General features: G+C 28.4%; 2 protein-coding genes across 3 annotated transcripts in view; both read right to left on the reverse strand.

Annotated features, from left to right (window-relative positions):
• The window catches only part of LOC117167975 (nucleoprotein TPR-like), a 30,605-nt gene extending 25,713 nt beyond the window's left edge, over positions 1-4,892 (reverse strand). For both annotated transcript variants that reach the window (XM_033353251.1, XM_033353252.1), the window contains exons 1-3: positions 4,606-4,892; positions 2,295-2,457; positions 1,895-2,116 (exon numbers count right to left, since the gene is read on the reverse strand). In XM_033353251.1, the coding sequence (XP_033209142.1) occupies positions 1,895-2,116; positions 2,295-2,457; positions 4,606-4,777 (557 nt within the window). In that variant the 5' untranslated portion in view covers positions 4,778-4,892. The remainder of the gene's footprint in view (positions 1-1,894; positions 2,117-2,294; positions 2,458-4,605) is intronic.
• A 4,592-nt stretch (positions 4,893-9,484) lies between these two features.
• The window catches only part of LOC117167632 (fasciculation and elongation protein zeta-2), a 40,061-nt gene continuing 29,255 nt past the window's right edge, over positions 9,485-20,290 (reverse strand). The window contains exons 3-9 of the mRNA XM_033352708.1: positions 15,720-15,842; positions 14,838-14,994; positions 13,207-13,312; positions 12,819-13,096; positions 10,456-10,531; positions 10,291-10,356; positions 9,485-10,215 (exon numbers count right to left, since the gene is read on the reverse strand). Coding sequence (XP_033208599.1) covers positions 10,199-10,215; positions 10,291-10,356; positions 10,456-10,531; positions 12,819-13,096; positions 13,207-13,312; positions 14,838-14,994; positions 15,720-15,842 — 823 coding nt within the window. The 3' untranslated portion in view covers positions 9,485-10,198. The remainder of the gene's footprint in view (positions 10,216-10,290; positions 10,357-10,455; positions 10,532-12,818; positions 13,097-13,206; positions 13,313-14,837; positions 14,995-15,719; positions 15,843-20,290) is intronic.

Consider the following 20,290-nt stretch of genomic DNA (forward strand, 5'->3'; position numbering starts at 1 on the left):
TGTTTAAATATTGTAATTTTTTTATTAATATTGACTAGAAAAAGCTGTAAATATAATAAATTCGACATAATTTCTGAACAAATAGGAAATACTTCGAATGTGAAATCGTTAAATTTTACTGATTTAATTTTTTTCACTTTTGTCAAATGCCAACTAAAAAGTGTTCACCTTCGAATAGTTATTTAAAAATTACTTTATATTTTGTAACTGTTCCAATTCTATATTGGATATTGGCACCTTAATTATTCATAAATAGTTTATTTAATTAATTTAATTAATATTCAATAATGGGTACACTTCGTAATTTCAAAGAATTTTTTGCGGAATTTAAATATTGTACTTTCAAACATCATATATTTAAAGACAAAAGGGGAAAATGTGAAGTTTTTTGAGAATAGATGAAAAAAAAAAGAGAAGAATTTCAAGAAAAAAGGTGAAACTATGAAAAATAAGAAGACTATGCATCCTGATATACGTTACCGGCTAAAAGTTTAAGATCATCACTTTTTTTATGATTGAGTTCTCTTAATTTCGTCAGAGCTAAGATTTGTTCTCAAACGTCTGTATAAAATTAGCCCAGGAGGGAAACAATTATATTCCAAAAATAGAGAAAATTTCAATGTTTTCTTTAATTTTAGGTAATATCCGAAATGATCAACATTTTGAAAGTTTCTCCGGCTCATTTCAAAGCTACTTTTCGCAGCATCGCAAGAGCTCATGGACATGATTCTAAAAAAAATTCTCTTCGCAGTTCAAAAACTTAAAAGTTGTAACAAAAAAGTTGACAAATTTTTAAAACATCTTATCTGTAAGCAAATCAGTATAAAAATTAAACAAATTAGGAAAAATTAACTTAAATATTGAAAGAATTTTATATGATACTGCTCCACGAAAACTAATTCTTGATTAACAGACCTGTTTCTAACCAAAGATTTTTAAATAAAGACTTAAAATCCCACGAAATGCGTTTCAGATACATTTGAGTATATTCTGCTTTAAAAATATTTTGGATATTTGAAAGGGGTTTACCCATAAAAAATACGCCAGAAAAAAGAAGTCGAGAGAATCAAAAACGGAAAGGAAATATTTCTTCAGTCATTTTGCGGTTTTAAAATTATATTTTTAAATTATTTAAAACGCCTTCGAACTTCTAAATGACAAAAAGAAAAAAGAAACACAAGAAATAAGTATAATTAATTAAAAAATAAAAAGCAGATAAACTCAAAATTGAGCATTTTTATTTTCTTCTATTCATCTATCTTTCATGCCTATAACTGGAAAGTAATCGAAAGATTTTTTAAACTACAAAGGTAGACAAAAAATTCTTAACGGAAAACGGAATCGGCAACAATGGCTTTCAATGCGCATTTCATACCTTGGACTTCTAAATTTTGTATACAGTGATTTCTCATCAGTAAAAGGACCTGAGTTTATCGAAAATCTCCTGACTTTCCAGATTTTCCTGATATGTAATTATTTTGTACTGTTTGGTAGAAAATTTAGAGAAATTAAGATGATTCAAAATAGAAAGAAAGTTTCCATCCTGCTACGCGTATGAAATATAAAATAAAAATTCCGCACATTTCCACACCAATAAATTTGCTGTATAATTCCCGCAGATCTAATTGTCATTATGACTTACAAAATATCCTAGATGGTTTATATCAAAAGATCATTAAATACAACAAATATTTTAAAGTAAGTGTGTACTACATCTCGTAAATAATTATTTTTACACTCATTGTAATAAATTTGAATAGAGAAAGAAATGTTTATGACGATTTAACACCATTTTTTTGTATTCAATTCAAAATCGAATAATTCCAACTTGTTCATTTTTCTCCATATAGACTCTACGATTGCTTATTTTTATGTTAATAGAAGAGATACATACTTGAATTCTAGGGTCATCTCAAGGCTTTTAATTTCCTCCATTTGAGCAAGAGTTTGACACTTGGCGGTGACTGCAGCCTGTAATTGTGAACCGAGAGAGGTAACTTCGGTTCGCAATCGCTCCAATTCCGTGTCACGACGTTCGACTTGTAGTTGGAGCCCATCTCTTTCGTCGCAGGCTGTATCTCTTTGTCGTCTGAGATCTGCACTTTCTTTCTCTAGCCTATTAACAAATAAAAAAGAATATTAATTTAAACAAGAATGCAAATTTCGCTATGGCAATGATATCTAAAGAGATTATAAATTTTTACTAAAAGGGGAAAATTGAAAAGATTGAGAATTTATTTAATGAGACTTTTTATTTATTTTTTAATTAATTTGACTTTTTATTAATCTGTTACCTTTTGACTGATTCTTGAAGTTTATGAATTTCAGCTTTCGCCTCTTCCAGACCAGTTTGCAATTCTTTCGCGTACTGTTCAGCTAAGTTTAATTTTCCTCTGCATTCTTCCAAATCCAGTTTTTGGTCCGCGTGTTCTTTTTGTACAGTGTCTAATGATTTTTCTGTAAAGACAAAGAAGAGTTTCAACATATGTGACAAATGTAAATAGGAAAGAAAGGAAAAAGTGAATGAAGTTCTTAAAAAAGTGCAAAAAGTGTCTTTCTAGCCTACTTGCAACAATAATTCATTTTTGCTACTTTTATTGTATCTTTCGAAAAATTACTTAATTTCTTAAAAGAATAGGAAATTAATTTATTAAGTGCGATACGGGCGAGATGAGTATAAGTTTAAATTTTTAGTGAAATATTTACAACCTATAGCAGTTTTTTTAACATGTAAATGGTTTTATACATTCTGTGAACCTTCATGTATCAATTTCACAAAAGACAAAGTGTTCCAAAAATAATACTTGCAACAAAAATATGAAAATTATAAATTTTGTCTCAACTCGCTTCATGCCCTGGGGCGAGAATAAATACACATATTAGGGCGAGGTGAGACGTTTGAACTATTTAATATTTGTTGCTTATAGAAGATTATTTTTTGTGTTTTTTTTGTACATAATGGATTGTTTACAGTCGTCTGAGAACAAAAAAATTGCCACGACAAAACATTAAAATTAAAATGTATTGTATTGCTGCCATAATTTAGTCTGATTACTTAGGAGAAGAAATTGATGAATATTTGTAAATATAAATGCAATTAATGGTCAGTTTAATAACATGTGTCCGTATAATATATATACATTTTTCTAATTTCACATAAATAAATCAGAATCAGTAAGATATATTTTTCAATAAATTTCCTTATTCAAAACTGTTACTGAATTAAAATTTGTGCACAAAGTTTTATCTATATCATATTAGTACAATGTTTTGAAAATAATTTATAAATGGTTTTGATGAAATTCACACCAAAAATCCATAATTTTGCACTGCATTAATGGGAATTTTTTCTGAAAAATCTTAACAAATAATTTGAAATATAAAATTGAGAAGCTATGCAACTTGTCAGTGCTTTCTCGCTGGAAGTTTAAATTGTTTGAAAGTTTCACCACTTTGTTAAAAAATTAGTTGCGTGGTCGAAGATTAATAATTTTAGTTGAAAAATTAGATTTTCTTCTTCTTTATAAATTCACTTTTATTCGGGTAGAAAATTCGACTGTTTAGTTAAAAATTAAATTTTTTGTTTAGAATATGTTTGGTATAAAAATTCAACTATTTGATAGAAAATTAATGAATTTTATTTAAAAATTAAATATGTAAATGAAAATTTCGACTATTTGGTAGAAAAGTAACTTTTTTGGAATAATTATCCTTTAGATTCAAAGATTCAAGTCTATTGTTCAAAAGTGTCTTTTTGGTTTGAAAACTGACTTACTCCGGTAGCAAAATTTAATATTTTTTAAGTTTAAACTCATTATACAAAATCCTTTTTACTAGCTGATGAAAATAAAGTAAACGAAATAAATAATCTAATTTTATTTCTAAAATATAAAATTAAGTAATTAAAAAAGTAACATTACCATTTCCTGAAAACAATTTCAAATAAATTCAACTTTAACTCATCTGCACTGATAACTAACAAATTTATATGAGGTAAACAATTTAAAATTAAATAGACGTTTAATCTGAGATCACTTTTGACTTCCGTAAAAATGGTAATTTTTTAATTTAAGACACTAATTTAAACTTATACTGAAATAACCTAAATATTTTCCACGCAAACCCATAAATAAAAATTCCGAAATAAATTACAAGATTAAACCAATATTTTTGAATAACAAGAATACTATTATATATTAAAATTACAAACTACAGAGTTCGAGTTTATTTTCTTTCAAAGAATGAATTTGACCTCTTCCGAGGTCAAATTTCTTTCGTCAAATGGAAATTCGAGAAACAAAAGAATCAGCTGCGTTCAACGAAATACTTTCTATCGAAATTTAATTTGAAAAAAAATGAATAAATAATCATACATCTCGATATGGAGTAAATAAATATGCAAAACCGAGTTGTACCTATATCAACAATTATTTGTAAACTTGCCGGTTTCCTGGCATCCTGGATGCTTTCTATCGGGCTTTTGTAAATTATAGGTTATGTTGAATTCCACGCGTTTGAAGGTTAAGTTCAAGGATCCGAGAAATTAAAAATTAGGGGTACAATAAGCAAAAATGTCTTCCAATTAGCCTAAATCAAACAACTCACCGAGATTTTGACGACCAGTCTCGAAAACCGCCTTCGCTGTCAGAAATTCTTCGAGCTTTTCGTTGAAATACGTCTTCAACTTCTTGGCGGTGCCTTCCGCAACTTGCGATAACTCATCCGGAGTTAATATTTCCCCGAGCACATCGTGCTCACTTTCCTCTGTCGTTTCCATTCTTCCTTTGGGGAAATTTGTACACTTGTCGGCGTTTTAAAACTAATCTCTCCAAATATGTTTAGTTTAGCGGTCTCGAGCGGTCTTTTTTGGGATCGCGTCCCCGTGATGAAAAGCAGAAAAGTGGTTCTCAAATAAAAGTGGACCCAGTGCACTACTGCGCAGGCGTCCAGAAGAACTTATCATTGGTAGATAACAGGCAAGTTAAATAAATAGCTTGATCACCATTTCCGGTATCAACCATCATTTAAACATAAAAAATATCGGTTATTAATTGTAGGGTTTTAAATTGTACAGTTTTAAACCAGCGGATGGAAAATGCAGTTTCCAATTGAAAATGTTAAATTTTAAGGTTTTCAAGTGGAGGAGTTTAAAACTCAGCAGAGTCCACGACTTGTTCGGATCCAAGTCCTGCGAACATTCAAATTTATTATATAAAAAATAGCTTTTTTGTATAAAGTATAAACCATTTTAAATCCTTTATTGAATAATAATTGAATTAAACTTATTCATTGAACGTCTCCAGAAGAAATGCTAAATGCAGGGATGCATTTTATTAGACACTAGCAGTAAATGCACTCGCGCATTCATGGTTTTGGATTTTTATTTTCAAACATGAAAACTATGCAAATTATAAAATTCATCATAAAACCAATTTTTTAATATTATGTTTTAAATTTGTTATCATTAATTAATCATTTTAAATTGAAGGCTTCTAAAATGTTTAAAAGATATTGAACGATTTTGGATAATTTTATACGAAAAAGAATTTTAATTTTATAATTTCTAAATCGAAGCCCTACAAAGTAAAAAAAATTATTATAAATTAAAGTATCACAATATTGAATGATTTCAGATTAAAAATGTAGAAAATAGGACAATGTCAAAACCTTATAAATGTAATATTTTAAGATTAGGTTTATTTGAAATTCAGCGGAATTGAAATTGTATTACTTATAATTAAAAGCGTTCAAAATCAAATAATTAAAAATTGAAAACTTTTGAATTTGACGAATCCTAAATTCAAAGCGATTAAGATTTGACAATTTAATACTGTTAACTAAATTGAATCTTTCAAAGTCGAGGGTTCAGAAATTCTAAAATTTTAAATTGTTATTACATAAAGAAATTATAATTTGATTTTACATTAAAGCTGATTAGACAAACTTATATAAAGTCAAAGAATGAATTGAATTATACTAAAAACAATTTCAAACTAAATAGTAATGTTAAATGGGAAAAATTAAAAATGAACCAAATTTTTATTCTAGAATTTTGAAACTTAACGAATGCGAACTTTATTTAAAACTGAAAAAATGTATAGTCACTCAAAATTGTAGCATTAATACTTTTTACAGTCAAACCCTTTAAAATTTCAATTATTTTAAGTTAATTTAAATCACTTAGAAACTAATATTTTTTAATTTTTAATTCAACTTGATAAAATTTATCCAATTAAATTTTAGTTGCAAAATTAATACCTGTGAAAGGGAAACATTTTAATTGAGCCCTTAACATGTAAATTCAGAACTCTAAATTTGTAATCAGTTAAAATTCCTTTAAAACTACTATTCACTCTTGAAATTTTCCAATAAAATATTTTTCAATTTGAAATGATTCGCTTAAATTCTCCACAACCTACAGGTGCAGCGTGACCCAGGATCGCTCGGCATTATTCAAGATCAACCCATTTTTTCGACGGGAAACTGAGAGAAAATTTATGACCCCTTTGAAAAAAAATCCCAGTTGGAAGGGCTCGGTGAACTCTTTTTTCTGGTATAACTTGACAGAGCTTGAAATACAAAGTATTTTATTTGAAGTGTTTGAACTAAGCAATTGCCGATGATTGTTCAGAAATAAATGTTTTTGACATTAATAATACTAAATAATTTTTAAAATTACTAATAATAATAAAAATAAGTGGTCAAAAATAAATTGAAGGCGTTCAAAATTTAAGAGTTTTTTTTTTTTAATCAAGAATCTGTAAATAAAATTATTTCAGAATAAGGGTTCGAAAATAAAAAAATTAAAAACTTAATAAATGGATGACTTAAAATTCAAAGTAATTTAAAATGCCATTAGAGCTTTTAAATAAAAATAATGTTTAATTTGATACTACTTTAAAGTATATTGAATGTTTCAAAGTCAAAGCTGCTTAAATTGTAGAATTTTAAGTTTTCCTTACATTTAAAAAAATTGAAATTGATGCCACACATTTTTTTTCTACGATAAAAAATTAATTTTTCGTCATTTTTACCTCTCAAAATGTAAATTTTTTAAATTATACAGCTTTAAGATGAAATAATTCGAAAAAACTTTGAAAAAAAAAGTAATTTTTAATTTTTAATAGAAAAGTTTTGAAAAACGCTATCGCAACTGAAGGGGAACAATTTGTTCCATAGGTATTATCAGATCGTAAAAATGGTAATTTATTGTACCTGTTAGATATAATAATATAATCAATTATTTAAGTCCATTTAACAATTTTGTAAACTTTTAATATTTGAAAAATTTGTTTTTATGGATTTTAAAATTAATTATTTTATTAAGTATAAAAAATTATAAATGCATTGAGTATTTTATTTAACAGTATCAAAGTAACAAAAACTAAAAATTAATTATTTTATTTCATAAAATCAATTTTAGAGTCTGGAGCTTAAGGTTTCCCAGCGGCAAAAAATAAGGTAAAGGGTTTTGACAATTCTGGGTAAAAACTAAGTAGATCCGACCTATTGGCCTGGAATCGCTAGTAGATACATGATCTACTTTGGAGACCCCTGGCCTAAAAATCGGAAAATTTTAAGATATTACATTGAAAATTAAAATAAATCATACACAAGAAGATGGATGTAATATGATTCTATTTTCTGAAATTTTACAGTGTTAAGCTTTGCAGTTCGAAATTGCTTTATATTTACATCTAAAATGATCAAATTCAAGACAGGCTATCAACGCTTTTAATATGTAATTTTGGAATATTTACTATCGGAATGGCCTTGTTATTTTAAATACGAGGGCTGTTTGATAATTCAGTGACTTTTTGAATAAGAGATTTTTTCAGCAAATAAGCATTTTATTTCGTCATCGCCATCTATGAATAGACTCTTGTTAAATCTTGAGCAAGCTGGGTCATTTAGTTTGTGTTTGACAGCCATTGAAAGCACAAAACCTCGTGAATTTTAACAAAAATGGAAAAAAGTGAATTTCGTGTCCTGATTAAGCATTATTTTTTACGTAAAAAGACCATTACTGAAACGAAGGAAAGGCTTGATAAATACTATGGGAACTCTGCACCATCAATTTCAATGGTTAAGAAGTGGTTTACTGAGTTCCGTTGTGGTCGTACCAGCACAAGTGACGCCGAACATTCAGGTCGCCCAAAAGAGGTCATCACGCCAGAAATCGTCGATAAAATCCATGGAATGATATTGGACGATAGGAGAGTGAAAGGACGTGAGGTGGCTGAGGCTGTAGGCATCTCAACTGAGCGGGCACATCACATTTTACATGAATATTTGGACATGAAAAAACTATCTCTGCGAGATGGGTGCCGCGATTGCTCACACTCGACCATAAGCTCAACCGTGTGACCACTTCAAAGGAGTGTTTGACGATGTTCAATCGCAATCCGAACGAGTTTTTGCGCCGTTTCGTAAACGTGGACAAAACGTGGATCTATCAAAACACACCAGAGACCAAGGAACAATCGAAACAGTGGGTTTCTTCGGGTGAACGTGCACCAAAGAAGGCCAAGGTGGGTCTGTCGGCCAACAAGATCATGATCACAGTTTTTTGGGACGCACGTGGTATCATTCACATCGATTATTTTCAGAAGGGTAAAACTATCAACGGCCAATATTATTCAGAGCTTTTGGATAGATTCGATACTGATTTGAAGAAAAAACGACCGCATTTGTTGAAGAAAAAAGTGCTGTTCCATCAGGACAATGCACGGGTGCACACGTGTGTAGTTGCGATGGCGAAAACCCGTACATTGGGCTATGAACTGCTACCTCATCCAGCATATTCTCCAGATTTAGCCCCCTGCGACTATTTCCTGTTTCCAATCCTGAAGAAATGGCTGGGCGGTAAGAGATTTGGGTCGAATGAAGAGGTCATCACCGAAACAAACGCCTATTTTGAGGGCCTTGAGAAAACCTATTATTTGTAAGGAAAAAAAATTGAAAACACGCTGGACTAAGTGTATCGTACTAAAAGGAGATTATGTTGAGAAATAAAACGCTTTTTGCCGAAAAAACTCTCTTATTCAAAAAGTCACTGACTTATCAAACAGCCCTCGTAATTATTTGAATTTGAAATTACAATATTCTTCAACTGAAAATCTGAAACCTCCAAGAATTAATCTAAAAATTAAATTAAGAAAAAACTTTAATTTCAAGGTCTCAGATTAAATTGTTTTAGAGTACATTCAAAGCTATAACTTTGCATTAAAATTATAGAAATTTAAAAAAAGATAAATATATTATCAATAAGTATCATATCACGCACTATACAGTTACATTCAAAATGACTGGATATAAATTTTTTTACAAAAACATCACTGTCATTTTCCCGTTCAAAATTACAATTTTTAAAATATTGCGAGAAACATTGTGAACATTTAAAATTTAATTATTTTGAAAACTTTGAAAATTAAATGCCACCCTGATAATAGGAAAAGAATCAGTTGAAAAAAAACACTCTGCATAAATAGAATTATCTTCAGGTTTATTTATCTTTGCACGTGACATCATGTTTCAATAAATTATTCCTAAATACATTGGCTTACAACAATTTGCACTATATAATAATCTTTATGCATTTTTTGTGTGGAAACTATAATCTATGGATAATCAATTACAGATGATATACCCCTAAAGCAATAATTGATAAGATATACATTTATCACGTCTCAAATTTCTGCGAAATATATAATATAATTTATCCGGAACGCTTTATGTACAAAAAATTACAAAACTCAATAGGTATTACGAAAGTCAACTTAATAAATTAACTCAATTAAGATTAAAATCAGGATAAAATCTCATGAGGAGATGTGGCTGTAGAATTATTTTCTTCGCCTCAAATATGAGGAAAATTTAAATCGACAGTAATAAGTCTTATAAAAAAAATTGTACAAACTACTGTAATATAAATTAAGACTAGAAAAGAGTATCAGTGGGAGCTTTTTTCTTACTTCTAAGCAGCCCGTAGAGATGAATGTGATCAAAACAATAGCTTAGAAGCAAGTTCGATCGGTTTAAAATTTTTTTTTAACATGCGCGACACAACAACGGCTGAAAGCGCACTGGCAAGAAGAAGAGAGCAGATTGCATCTTTCTTTATTTTTATTATACGATTCTTGATGTTCGTCCTTTGTTTATTTTAATTTTGCAAAGATGAAGAATTTTTGCAGTCTCACTAGGTGGGGCACAGGACTGAAAGATAATTTTTAATTAGTATCATAATTTTTGATTAATTAAGAAAGTGTTATACATGGTTTTCAGTTCTACCTTTCAAAATATAGTCTGTGAGTAACGTAGGCACAGTAGGGCTATCTTCGTCAATTGCCTTCAGTACTAAAGAAAAAAAAAATACAAATAAGAGTATTATTAATTTGCAGTGAAATATTAATTGCAATTTTTAATTTATATTTAAAATAGCGAGGAGGATATTACTTTTTATGAGGACTTGTAATGCCTGGTTATTTGGAGGCCCACTGTCTGTGTGGTATGGAATGACTGTTGTTAAGTACTGAAAAATAAAAAAAATGTTGGTTTTAATTTCACTTTTAATTATTCCATTACATATATTTAATAACTATTATTCAATATTTAAATACAGAATATACCTTTAAACTTTTCTGAAAGAAATACTAAATATCTTCTTAATAGCTAACTATTTCATTTTTGTTTACAAAAAAAAAATATATAAATTAATCGAACATGTTGATTTAACAAAAGGTAAAGTTAAAAAATTCTACATTTTAAATCAATTATCCCGGATTTGCAAATAATGACAGGATACCCCAACATTGTTTTTAGTTGTCTCACAACAAACATTTTCATCTCAATTTTTTTATTTTTTTATTTTTCGTTTACAAGTAAATCGATGTATTAAAAATATTTAATATGACCTATTTTAGTGTTTAAATATTTAAAAGACTTCGATGAAAAAGTGAACAAGAAAAAAAAGTGCTCATTGACTTTTTCATTACGTTTTCAAATCTAGAAATTATATTGTCAAATGCATTTGATTGGTATACATTAAAAAGTTCAAAGTTTTCAATAATCCTTATTATGGTTTTTCAAATAATAACAGGACTGTCCAAACAAAATTTATGGCTATATCTCAAAACGAAAAATTTCAGCTTAATAATTTTTGGAATTTAATTTAAAAGTATAGAAATATATTAAATATTTTAATATGAAAGATAACACTATAGAATAAATTATAAGGGTCCAGCGGAACAAGCATGTAAAATTGTCCCTTGCAAGTATCAAGTATTTCATGGCACGATATATTAGCATCTATGCGAATACAAAATCCTGCAAATTTCAACTTTCAAATTTAATTTTTTTAAAGTTATGTAGGGGGAAAGAAAATTATAAAAAGTAACTTTTCTTGTAAACGTATGGAACGATTTTCACGAACAAACCAGATGTTATAAATGTCAGTGAGACTAATTAGGATTTTTTGTTTGTTAAACTTGCCTAAAAATACGAGCAAAAATATTTTTTTGAAGTAATGTTTTCTATTTATACCTCCCAATTCCCCCAAATTAATTAGTGACGAATCGGGGTTAAAAAATGTAATTAAACAAAAATCATCGTCCTTTTAGTCCGTTTTTTTTCTGGAAAAGTTTCTCATTGGTTTTCGCAAAATATATTTTTTCATTAGAATTGGATGAACAGTTTTCGAGAAAAACATTTTTTTTTATTTTCCTTTGCCCCTCCATAACTACCAAAAAATGCGATTTTAAATTAAAAATGTTATGCGAAATTTGATATCGTATTTTTGACATTAAAAATAAGCATTTAAAAGTTGCGCCCGTATCAAAACCAAATTAATACCATAAGCTTCAACAAACTTTAACAGAAATATCCTTGAAGTTAGATGATATTTATTAGATATTGTTTTTTGTTGCCATAAAAGTACTTTTCAACCAACAAAAATTCTAAATACAAAATTTGGATCTCAAAATTATTTTCCAAACGTTAAACTTTTATTTTTTTATTTATAAATCATGCCAGTGTCATTTAATTACAACATGAGATAAACCGATAATTAAAAAAATGTTTCAACAACTTTTGCTCAAACATATCCGAACACCCGAGGAGAAAATTCTTCAAAAAGAAAAAGTTAGATATTTTTTCAATTACATTTTGGGCTAAAGGAATATATAACCCTTCATAAATTCAACAGTTATATATATTTTTAATTTTGTAGAACTGTTTTGACTATATTTATTTTTCGACAACCTTTAAGTAAAATTGTTTTTTTTATAACCAAAATTCTATTTTTTGCGCAAAATATACACATACTATGTAAGAATAATATTCCGCAAAAAACTTACTCTAATATCCTTTGTAGGTTAAAGTTTTTTAGGTTCACTGTGACCTTTACACCAAATTTCTTCAAGCATTAACCATGAAATTGCCTTTATTAAGTTATAGAAAAAAAGTTATACTGTGGCGTCCAATGAGACAATTTTCGAGTAAAATTGACAAAACATATTGACCAAAAAAACGCGTGAAAATTTATTTTTTACCATAATGCAAGACTCCCATTAATTTGGAGCAAAAATATACTGAATTAGACAAAATATGGACATTTAAACAAAATTTCAGATGTGATTACAAAACATTTTTACAATAAATTATTTTTTAAATTGAAAAATTGTTTTTATCAATATTTTTGTTCAAAATGTTTTGAATGCTTCTTTTCCTAATTAACGTAAATAAAATAAATAAAAAATAATAATGTATTATAAATAATGAAATATAGTGAAATATAGTTAGGAATTCTATTTTTGCCTCACCTTAGATTCTTGGAAAGATCTATGTTGTGGCAAGGGACTGGTGCCATTTGGCACCATTTTTGGTATATTTTGGTTCTTCTTCTTTGTCACGTGATGAGCTCTTCGGCGATTTTGTATGGCAAGTACTAAAGAAATAAATGTATTCTTTAGGTCCTTTTCGATTTGAAGTTCATCTCGAAGGGCAAGTTCGGCTATGAGAGTTTCACTCAGAGCTCCTACTAAGGATTCCATTTCACTCAGGAGTTCAGTCATTTGTCCAGAAGTGAGCTGTCGCAATTCTATAAATAAAAAGGCAAACTTCAATATCCTTCATTTACTTTTATCTTTTTAAAAAATCACTTTATATATTTCGTAAATTAACAAATGTGCTGCCAGAACTTTGTCTTACTTTTGTCGTTAAGTGGAGAACCGAGAACTTCTCTGCTTCTTTCTAAAGCTTCATCAGTATCTAAAAGAGAGTCCTCGGAATCAGGAGTTCTCTCCATGGGACTTTCCTGAAAAAAATTTCAAAAAGATTAGTTGGTTCATAGGGAATTTTCTCCCGCTCAAACGATGACAAATTCAGGATAAATTCATAAAACTTCAAAATAATTCAAGTCAAATTCAAAAGAATTCAAATTAATTGGAAGAAAATTGAGAAATGAAAAAATTCTATTGATTTCCGTAAAATTGGAGTAACTTTGAAATGAGCTTATAAAAATTTAAGGCAATTTAAAAGAATTTGATAAGATGCCTAAGAATTCATGGTCAGATTAAAAGACTTCAGGGTCAATTAAAGAAAAACTCTACAAGTTTGTTTAAAAAATCCATTGAATTAAATGGAATTGAATGAATTTATAAGAATTCAGGTGAATTATAAAATTCAAGAGAATTACAAAGAATTTAGAAAAATTCAGGGTAAATTAATGAAAATTCAGAACGAAATCTAAATAAATTGCCAAAAAAATTTTAAAAGCTCTTCAAATCTTTAAAGCCCTACGAAATTCCTCACTACTTGTGAATCAATTCTTTAATTCAATTTAAATATTGTAAAATTACATGAAATCTGATGAAACTTCCTAAAATCCAGGAAAAAGTATTAAAATACCTTCAGGGCTTTTAAAATCCGTTACAATCATTGAAATCCACGGAAATCTTATAAAATCCCTTGTTTCCTTAAAATTATTTAAATCTAAAAGCCCCTGTAAATTCTTTAAATCGTTTGAAAATGTATTAGAATCTATTAAAATGCTCTAAAATATTTCAAAGACTTTAAAATTCCTTTAAACTATTGAAATAATTAAGAAAATTCTTGAAATATTTTGAAATTTCCTGAAATATTTCGAATTCTTTGATATCTTTTGAAATCTCTTAAAATTTTATGAAGCTCTTCAAAACGCCTGGGAATCTTTTACAATACCCTCAATCATTTCAAATCCTTTGAAATTCCCTTAAATTACTGAAATTAATAAAAAAAATCTTCGTAATCTTTTAAAATAAACTAAACTATTTTAAATACTTTCACATTGTTTGAAATCCCTTTAAATTTTTTAAAGCTATAGAAAATGCTAAGGGATTAAAAAAACACATTAGGATATTTGAAATCCTTTCATCTTTTTATCAATTAATCTTCGGGGTCAATTAAATCAAAACTTTTAAAACTTCAAAAAAAATCGACAGAATTAAGTAGAATTGCCTAAATTTAGAAGAAATATTATAAAAATATTATAAAATCTTTTAAAATGCCATGAAATATTTCAAATTAAAAACTCTTGAAATACAGTAGAAGTTTTAAAAATACCCTAGAATCTTACCATTCCCTTCAAATTATTGTAATCTATTAAAAATTTCTCAATTAACCCATGAGTTAATTTATTGAAAGAAAAGTGACTAACGTGATATTTTCATTTGAAAAAGTGACTTTTGGAGGTTTAGATCTCATTATAAATTTTTTTAAGTTCCATTAGGCATTCAACACTTGAAGAAAAACTTCTTTAATGAGAAGAAAATTCAATTTATTTTTACGTTTTCTCGGTATACCTGCATGATATCGTCGATTTCTCGAAGAACCTCTTCTGCGGTTTTAAGAGGTTCTTCTGGACTTTGAGAATCAGTACTACTGGACAGGATTAGGGCGTGCATGTCCAAATCCGTTGCAACTGCTTCGTCTTCACTGCTCAAATCTTCAAGTTCTTGCCTGAAATAAATAATAAAAAAGACAGCATAAATACAACTGTCCTATGTCATAATTAGCCATATATAACCAACAAAAATGGGACAAAACAGCAATAATCATTAGGGTGATCCAGAAGAAAGTTTTTTTTTTAATTTGAAGGCGCTCCTTTATTTTTGGTCAAAATGTAAGTCAAATAATGAGTAAAAAAAGTCAAAACATGATCTTCTTTTAATGAGTTTTTTTGTTCATAACAAAAAATCATTTTAGTTTGTGAAGCCTACAGCAATATAAAATGACTTCTTTTTTCAGCATAACATCTCTGATTATTACCAAAAAAATACAATAATTTGCGATTTCCTATAGACATCAAAATGTAAAAAAAGAATGTCGTGAATGATAGTCCCAATTATTTTCTACAGATTTGTTGATACGAACAATAAAAATTTGTTTTTAACTTGATAAAATTTTTAGATAACACTTAAAAGCATACAACCGAGTTCTTCTAGTGTACAAACTTCATTAATTGACATATGCATCAATTAGAAATCGCTCGATTTTTTCCAAATATTAAAAAAAAATGGAGGAGCATTTTCACTTTTCACAGAAGCCTTTTTTGTACCACCCTGTTTTGTTCAGAATCACTCCCTTAAATTATTTTTAAATTCAGTCCTCTAATAATATTTCCCTTCTTGTAAACAAATCGAAGGACGATTTTTCCAATCATCTAAAGTGAAAAATGTAATCACCTATCCAAGTTTCGGGCAGCCTCATTGAGATTCAAGGCTGGCATGTGCATCTTTCTTGCATAAGATTTGCTCCAATCGATTGGCAAAATATTACCAAACGTGCCTGTGATTGTCCACCACATTCTAAAACACAAAAATATCAATTAATTTCTTATATTTTGACATATCTGAAAAAAGCATTATTTTTAAACAGCAAATTCAATCTTCCAGTTTTCCAAATTTTGGTTTAAATCCCAAATTCATATATCTCTAAATTTATTTATTCACATGACTCATTTCCTGCCGCAAATGTTCAACCCTGATAATGAATGAATCGACTGCCAAATTTGTCGGTGGCTTGCGTGTGTCTTGTAAACGCTCTAATTATTTGATTAGCTTTTTCGATTATGAAATTGACTTTCTAACGAGAAAAAAGTTAATGGAACGGAGATTAATTGTAATGAAAAGACTCTCTAAACAATAAATTGAAATTATTTGATATAAATGGTGATGTTAAGTGATAATTTGATTAGTATTATAGATAGACTCAAGCGTAATGAGAAATGAGATTTCTTGCCCAGATAAGTAATTTTCATTAAAGCTTAAGTGTTCACCATTTCCTAATTTTTTATTTCGCATTTCAATGTTCACACGTTTACTTGAAGGGACTTCCGTTTACCGCACGTGTTATACAGCCGTCTTCAATCATTACAATCAATAAGTCAGAGTCTCGTGGCGTTACATAATAATTTATACGACCAAAATCATATGCAAAGAATTAAAATATAAAAAGGTATATTCGTGATTGCGTGTTCAATATTTATGTTTCTGATCCAAACATGGTAAAGATTTTTATTTTTAGGCTCGACCTAAATGTCCGGATATTTCGTACGTTAATGCACCAGTTACAAAACAGTAAGATTTTTTTTTTATTCACACCGTGAAAAAGAATACTTAAATTATTTATTAAGGGTCTTCGAAAAACTTGATGATTTCTTTTATTTTCTCGGATGAATAACATTTAGAGACCAACATTCTAATCGTGTAACGTTTTTAATCGTTTTTAATCTTCTAGAAATCGAATAAACCAATGTCGAATTTAAATTTATAAATTTTTTTATTTATTATTTCCAGGCCTGCAACAGTCAAATTAACTTAAAAAAAGCGAACAAGTTACCTATTTAAACCGAAGAAGTGACTTATTTCTAATCAAGAAAGTGACTAATTGTAAAATTTCTAATATACAATCTTTTATAAATGGATTAAAACAATTTGAAATTGAAAGAAAAATTAAAAAACTGCTTTTGATTTCGAAAAATTGCCCTGAATTTAGACGGATTAAGGCAAATGAGAATAATTCAATTAAATTCATAAAAATTCAAGTGATTAAACTTTACAATTAAGTAAAAACAAAAAAAATCCATTGAAAAAAATAAAAAGAATTCAGAAAAACTAATGACAATTTAGAGTGAATTCCAGATGAATTCAAATTAAGTACAAAAAATATTTGAAAATCCCTGCAAATTTTTGAAACTCGACGGAATCTAATAAGATCCCTTGGAATCTTTCAAAATATCTTAAAAACGTATAGGTCTTGTAAAATCGTTTCATATCTTCCAGAATTCTTTAAAATTCCATGCAATATTTTTAAAATCCTTCAAATCATTTAAATTCTGTAAAAAAAAATCTCGTGACTCAATAATAATTTAAATCCATTAAAAATTCCTAAAAATCTTTTAAAATACTCAAAAATATTTCAAAAATACCATAAAATATTTAAAATTGTTTTAAATCCCTTCTAATTACTAAAATCTACTTTCAAGTGGTTCGAAACAAAACAAGCGAGAGGACGATGTTTTTGTTTAAAGACACATTTTTCTCGGAGCGTTTATTAATTCAAGATTCAATGACTGTAGGGTTTACATATTTTAAAAAATGACTAAAAAGCGGTTCGAGAAAAAAGTTACTAAAACTGGCTGTGTATCAGTACCGAAAATTCTTGATAGTTTCTTCTAGTATTGCTTAGAGAAATTCCGTGACTTTTGCAATATTTTTTTTTAAATCCCTGACTTTTTCCTGATTTTCCATGACCAATAAAATTCTCTGACTCTTCCCTGATTATTGGGTTTTCCTGACCTGCGACCACCCTGTTACTACTCAAAATTTTTTTTACCTTAAATTTAGAAGTAAACTTAAATTACGTAAAAAAAAGTATCTGAATTCAACGAAAGTTTATCAGAATTTAAGAAAACGTATATTTGAATTTTTAAATTCAAATATTTAAGTATTTTCTTAGATTAAACCACATTTCAAAAGTCATTGAGCACTACAATCATATAAATTAAAGTCTGACTGAAGAATTTCTTCTTTTTATCTTTATATGATGATTTGTCGATGGGATGAAGGCATTTTCTCAGAATATAATTTCATAATAAAATGTTTGATTCACTTGGGATAATTATAAAGCCATTACAATTATCAATATTCGAAAATTTGTAATTAAATTTCGGTTAACCATTTTCATAATCTCATTTGCAATTCCCTCGAAAATTATTTCCTATGAGTTTACTTCGATATCAGAAATTAGAAAATAGATACCTCTCATTCCAGTTTAGAAAAACAATAATTCGAAGATGATTAATTACATATTCATTTTTTCATCTATGGTTCAATTAGTGAGAATAAGATTTCCCTTATTATTCTTTAAAACATTTTTTCTTCTGATATTATCTGTATCTACGATTGTTTTCTGGAAAGAAAAAAGCGACATGTCGAGCCTCGTTGCAGCGTCAACACCACTCTGCTGTACCGCTAATTACTTAAAAACTTCACGTTTCTTACTTTTTAGTGTTAAAAGTACAACGATTTGAAAAACCACATTTGACCTTTTGTAATATTTTGAAATATTTGAGAATGAAATTCTTTTTTTATTTTATTGTTTCTTTTCTATTCACTGAAAAAGGTATACATATAGACGTTTTTCAAGGACAGCTATTATTTATTCCTAAGATTTTTTGACAAAAGAATTTTAAATTAGAAATTATTATGATTAAAAATTGGATGTTGGGAATTGTTTTTAATTTTGAATCATTTTAATTCACTGTTACTCTATTTCCAATCTTAATTAATTTAGAATAATTCAATTTTATTTGTTTTTAAATGTTAAGCCTCGTAATGTAAGTAGATAATTTGCAAGTTTGAATCGCCCAAATTTGAATTTGTTTCTGATTTAGAAGCATTGATATTTTGATTTTTTTCAACTTATATTTCGGAAGAGTTTAAATTCAGAATTTCTTTTGATACTACTAGTAGTAAAATAAGAGTGAGCTAAAATCTCAAAGGTTGTATTGTATGCCCAGTAGGGAACTTGCGATTTTGACAGGTCTTTCTTTAAATGTGTATATCATTTCGTTGATCAATTGAGCGTGATAAGCTTTCGAAATTCAGCACGTGCTCATGGATGACGTAAAAGATTCAACCGAATAAGAGAACAAGTGATTGGTTATTCATCTTGATAAATATAATCTATAAAGTCACCTACAAAATAACCCCCCCCCCCTATTTTTATATTAAATATACAATATATTCTCTAAAATATACTATACAATTTTAATTGTTTAAAATAAAATCGAACAGGTAAAGTGCAATGTTAGCCAATCCAAGGAAAATACATTCAAATTTTAATATTGGTGTATAATTTTGTATGGCAAATGCTTATTTAATTTAATTTCAGGGATCAAAGCAGTTCAGTAGTTTCAACAGAATTGAAAAATATTCATGTTTGACTTCAAAAAATGCATTTTTATCAGTACATAGATTTTGATTCCTTATTGTCATCTGTGTGTTCCGCTTGAATGTGAACTAGATTATTTAACCCAATATGAAAATTCAACTATTTTTGGTTAAATGTGCATTATTTTTGCTAGAAAAATCTAATATTATATTGATAATCGAGAATTGATAGCTTTTGTGTAACAATTATATTATCAGGTTGAAAATTCAACTATTTTCGAAGAAATATCAACTATTTGGTTAAAAATGATTTTTTTCAAATTTCATATTATTGGCTTGAAAATTTAAGAATTTAGTTGTCATTTTTATTTTTTCTTGATTGAAAAGTGTTTTTCATTGAAAACTCGACAAATTGGTTGAAAATTCGTCTTTTTAAAAAATTTAAAAGTTGGTTACATTTTTTTCTTTCTTGAATGCAAAATCATATATTTTATCGCAACACGGAGAAAAATGTTTGGTAGCTCTCATCCCAGCTAGGGTGAGATTTACTAAACGGAGTAGTATATAATGGATAGACTAAGCTAGCGGTTGAATTTACTAAACGCTTGTCTAGTCCGTATTACTACTCACAGTACCGTAGTGCATACTACGCATGCGGTCGGATGGACGATTCTCGTATAGTAGAATATACGAAGAGGAAACGTAGTGTTTACTGCGCATGCGGTGGCACGGACTATTCTCGTTTAGTAGAAATTACAGAGGGCAAACGTAGTGTCTACTACGCATGCAGTCGGATGGACGATTCTCGTATAGTAGAATATACGAAGAGGAAACGTCGTCCCTACTGCGCATGCGGTCGG

The sequence above is a fragment of the Belonocnema kinseyi genome, chromosome 2, assembly GCF_010883055.1.
Source record: "Belonocnema kinseyi isolate 2016_QV_RU_SX_M_011 chromosome 2, B_treatae_v1, whole genome shotgun sequence".
NCBI classification, from domain to species: domain Eukaryota; kingdom Metazoa; phylum Arthropoda; class Insecta; order Hymenoptera; family Cynipidae; genus Belonocnema; species Belonocnema kinseyi.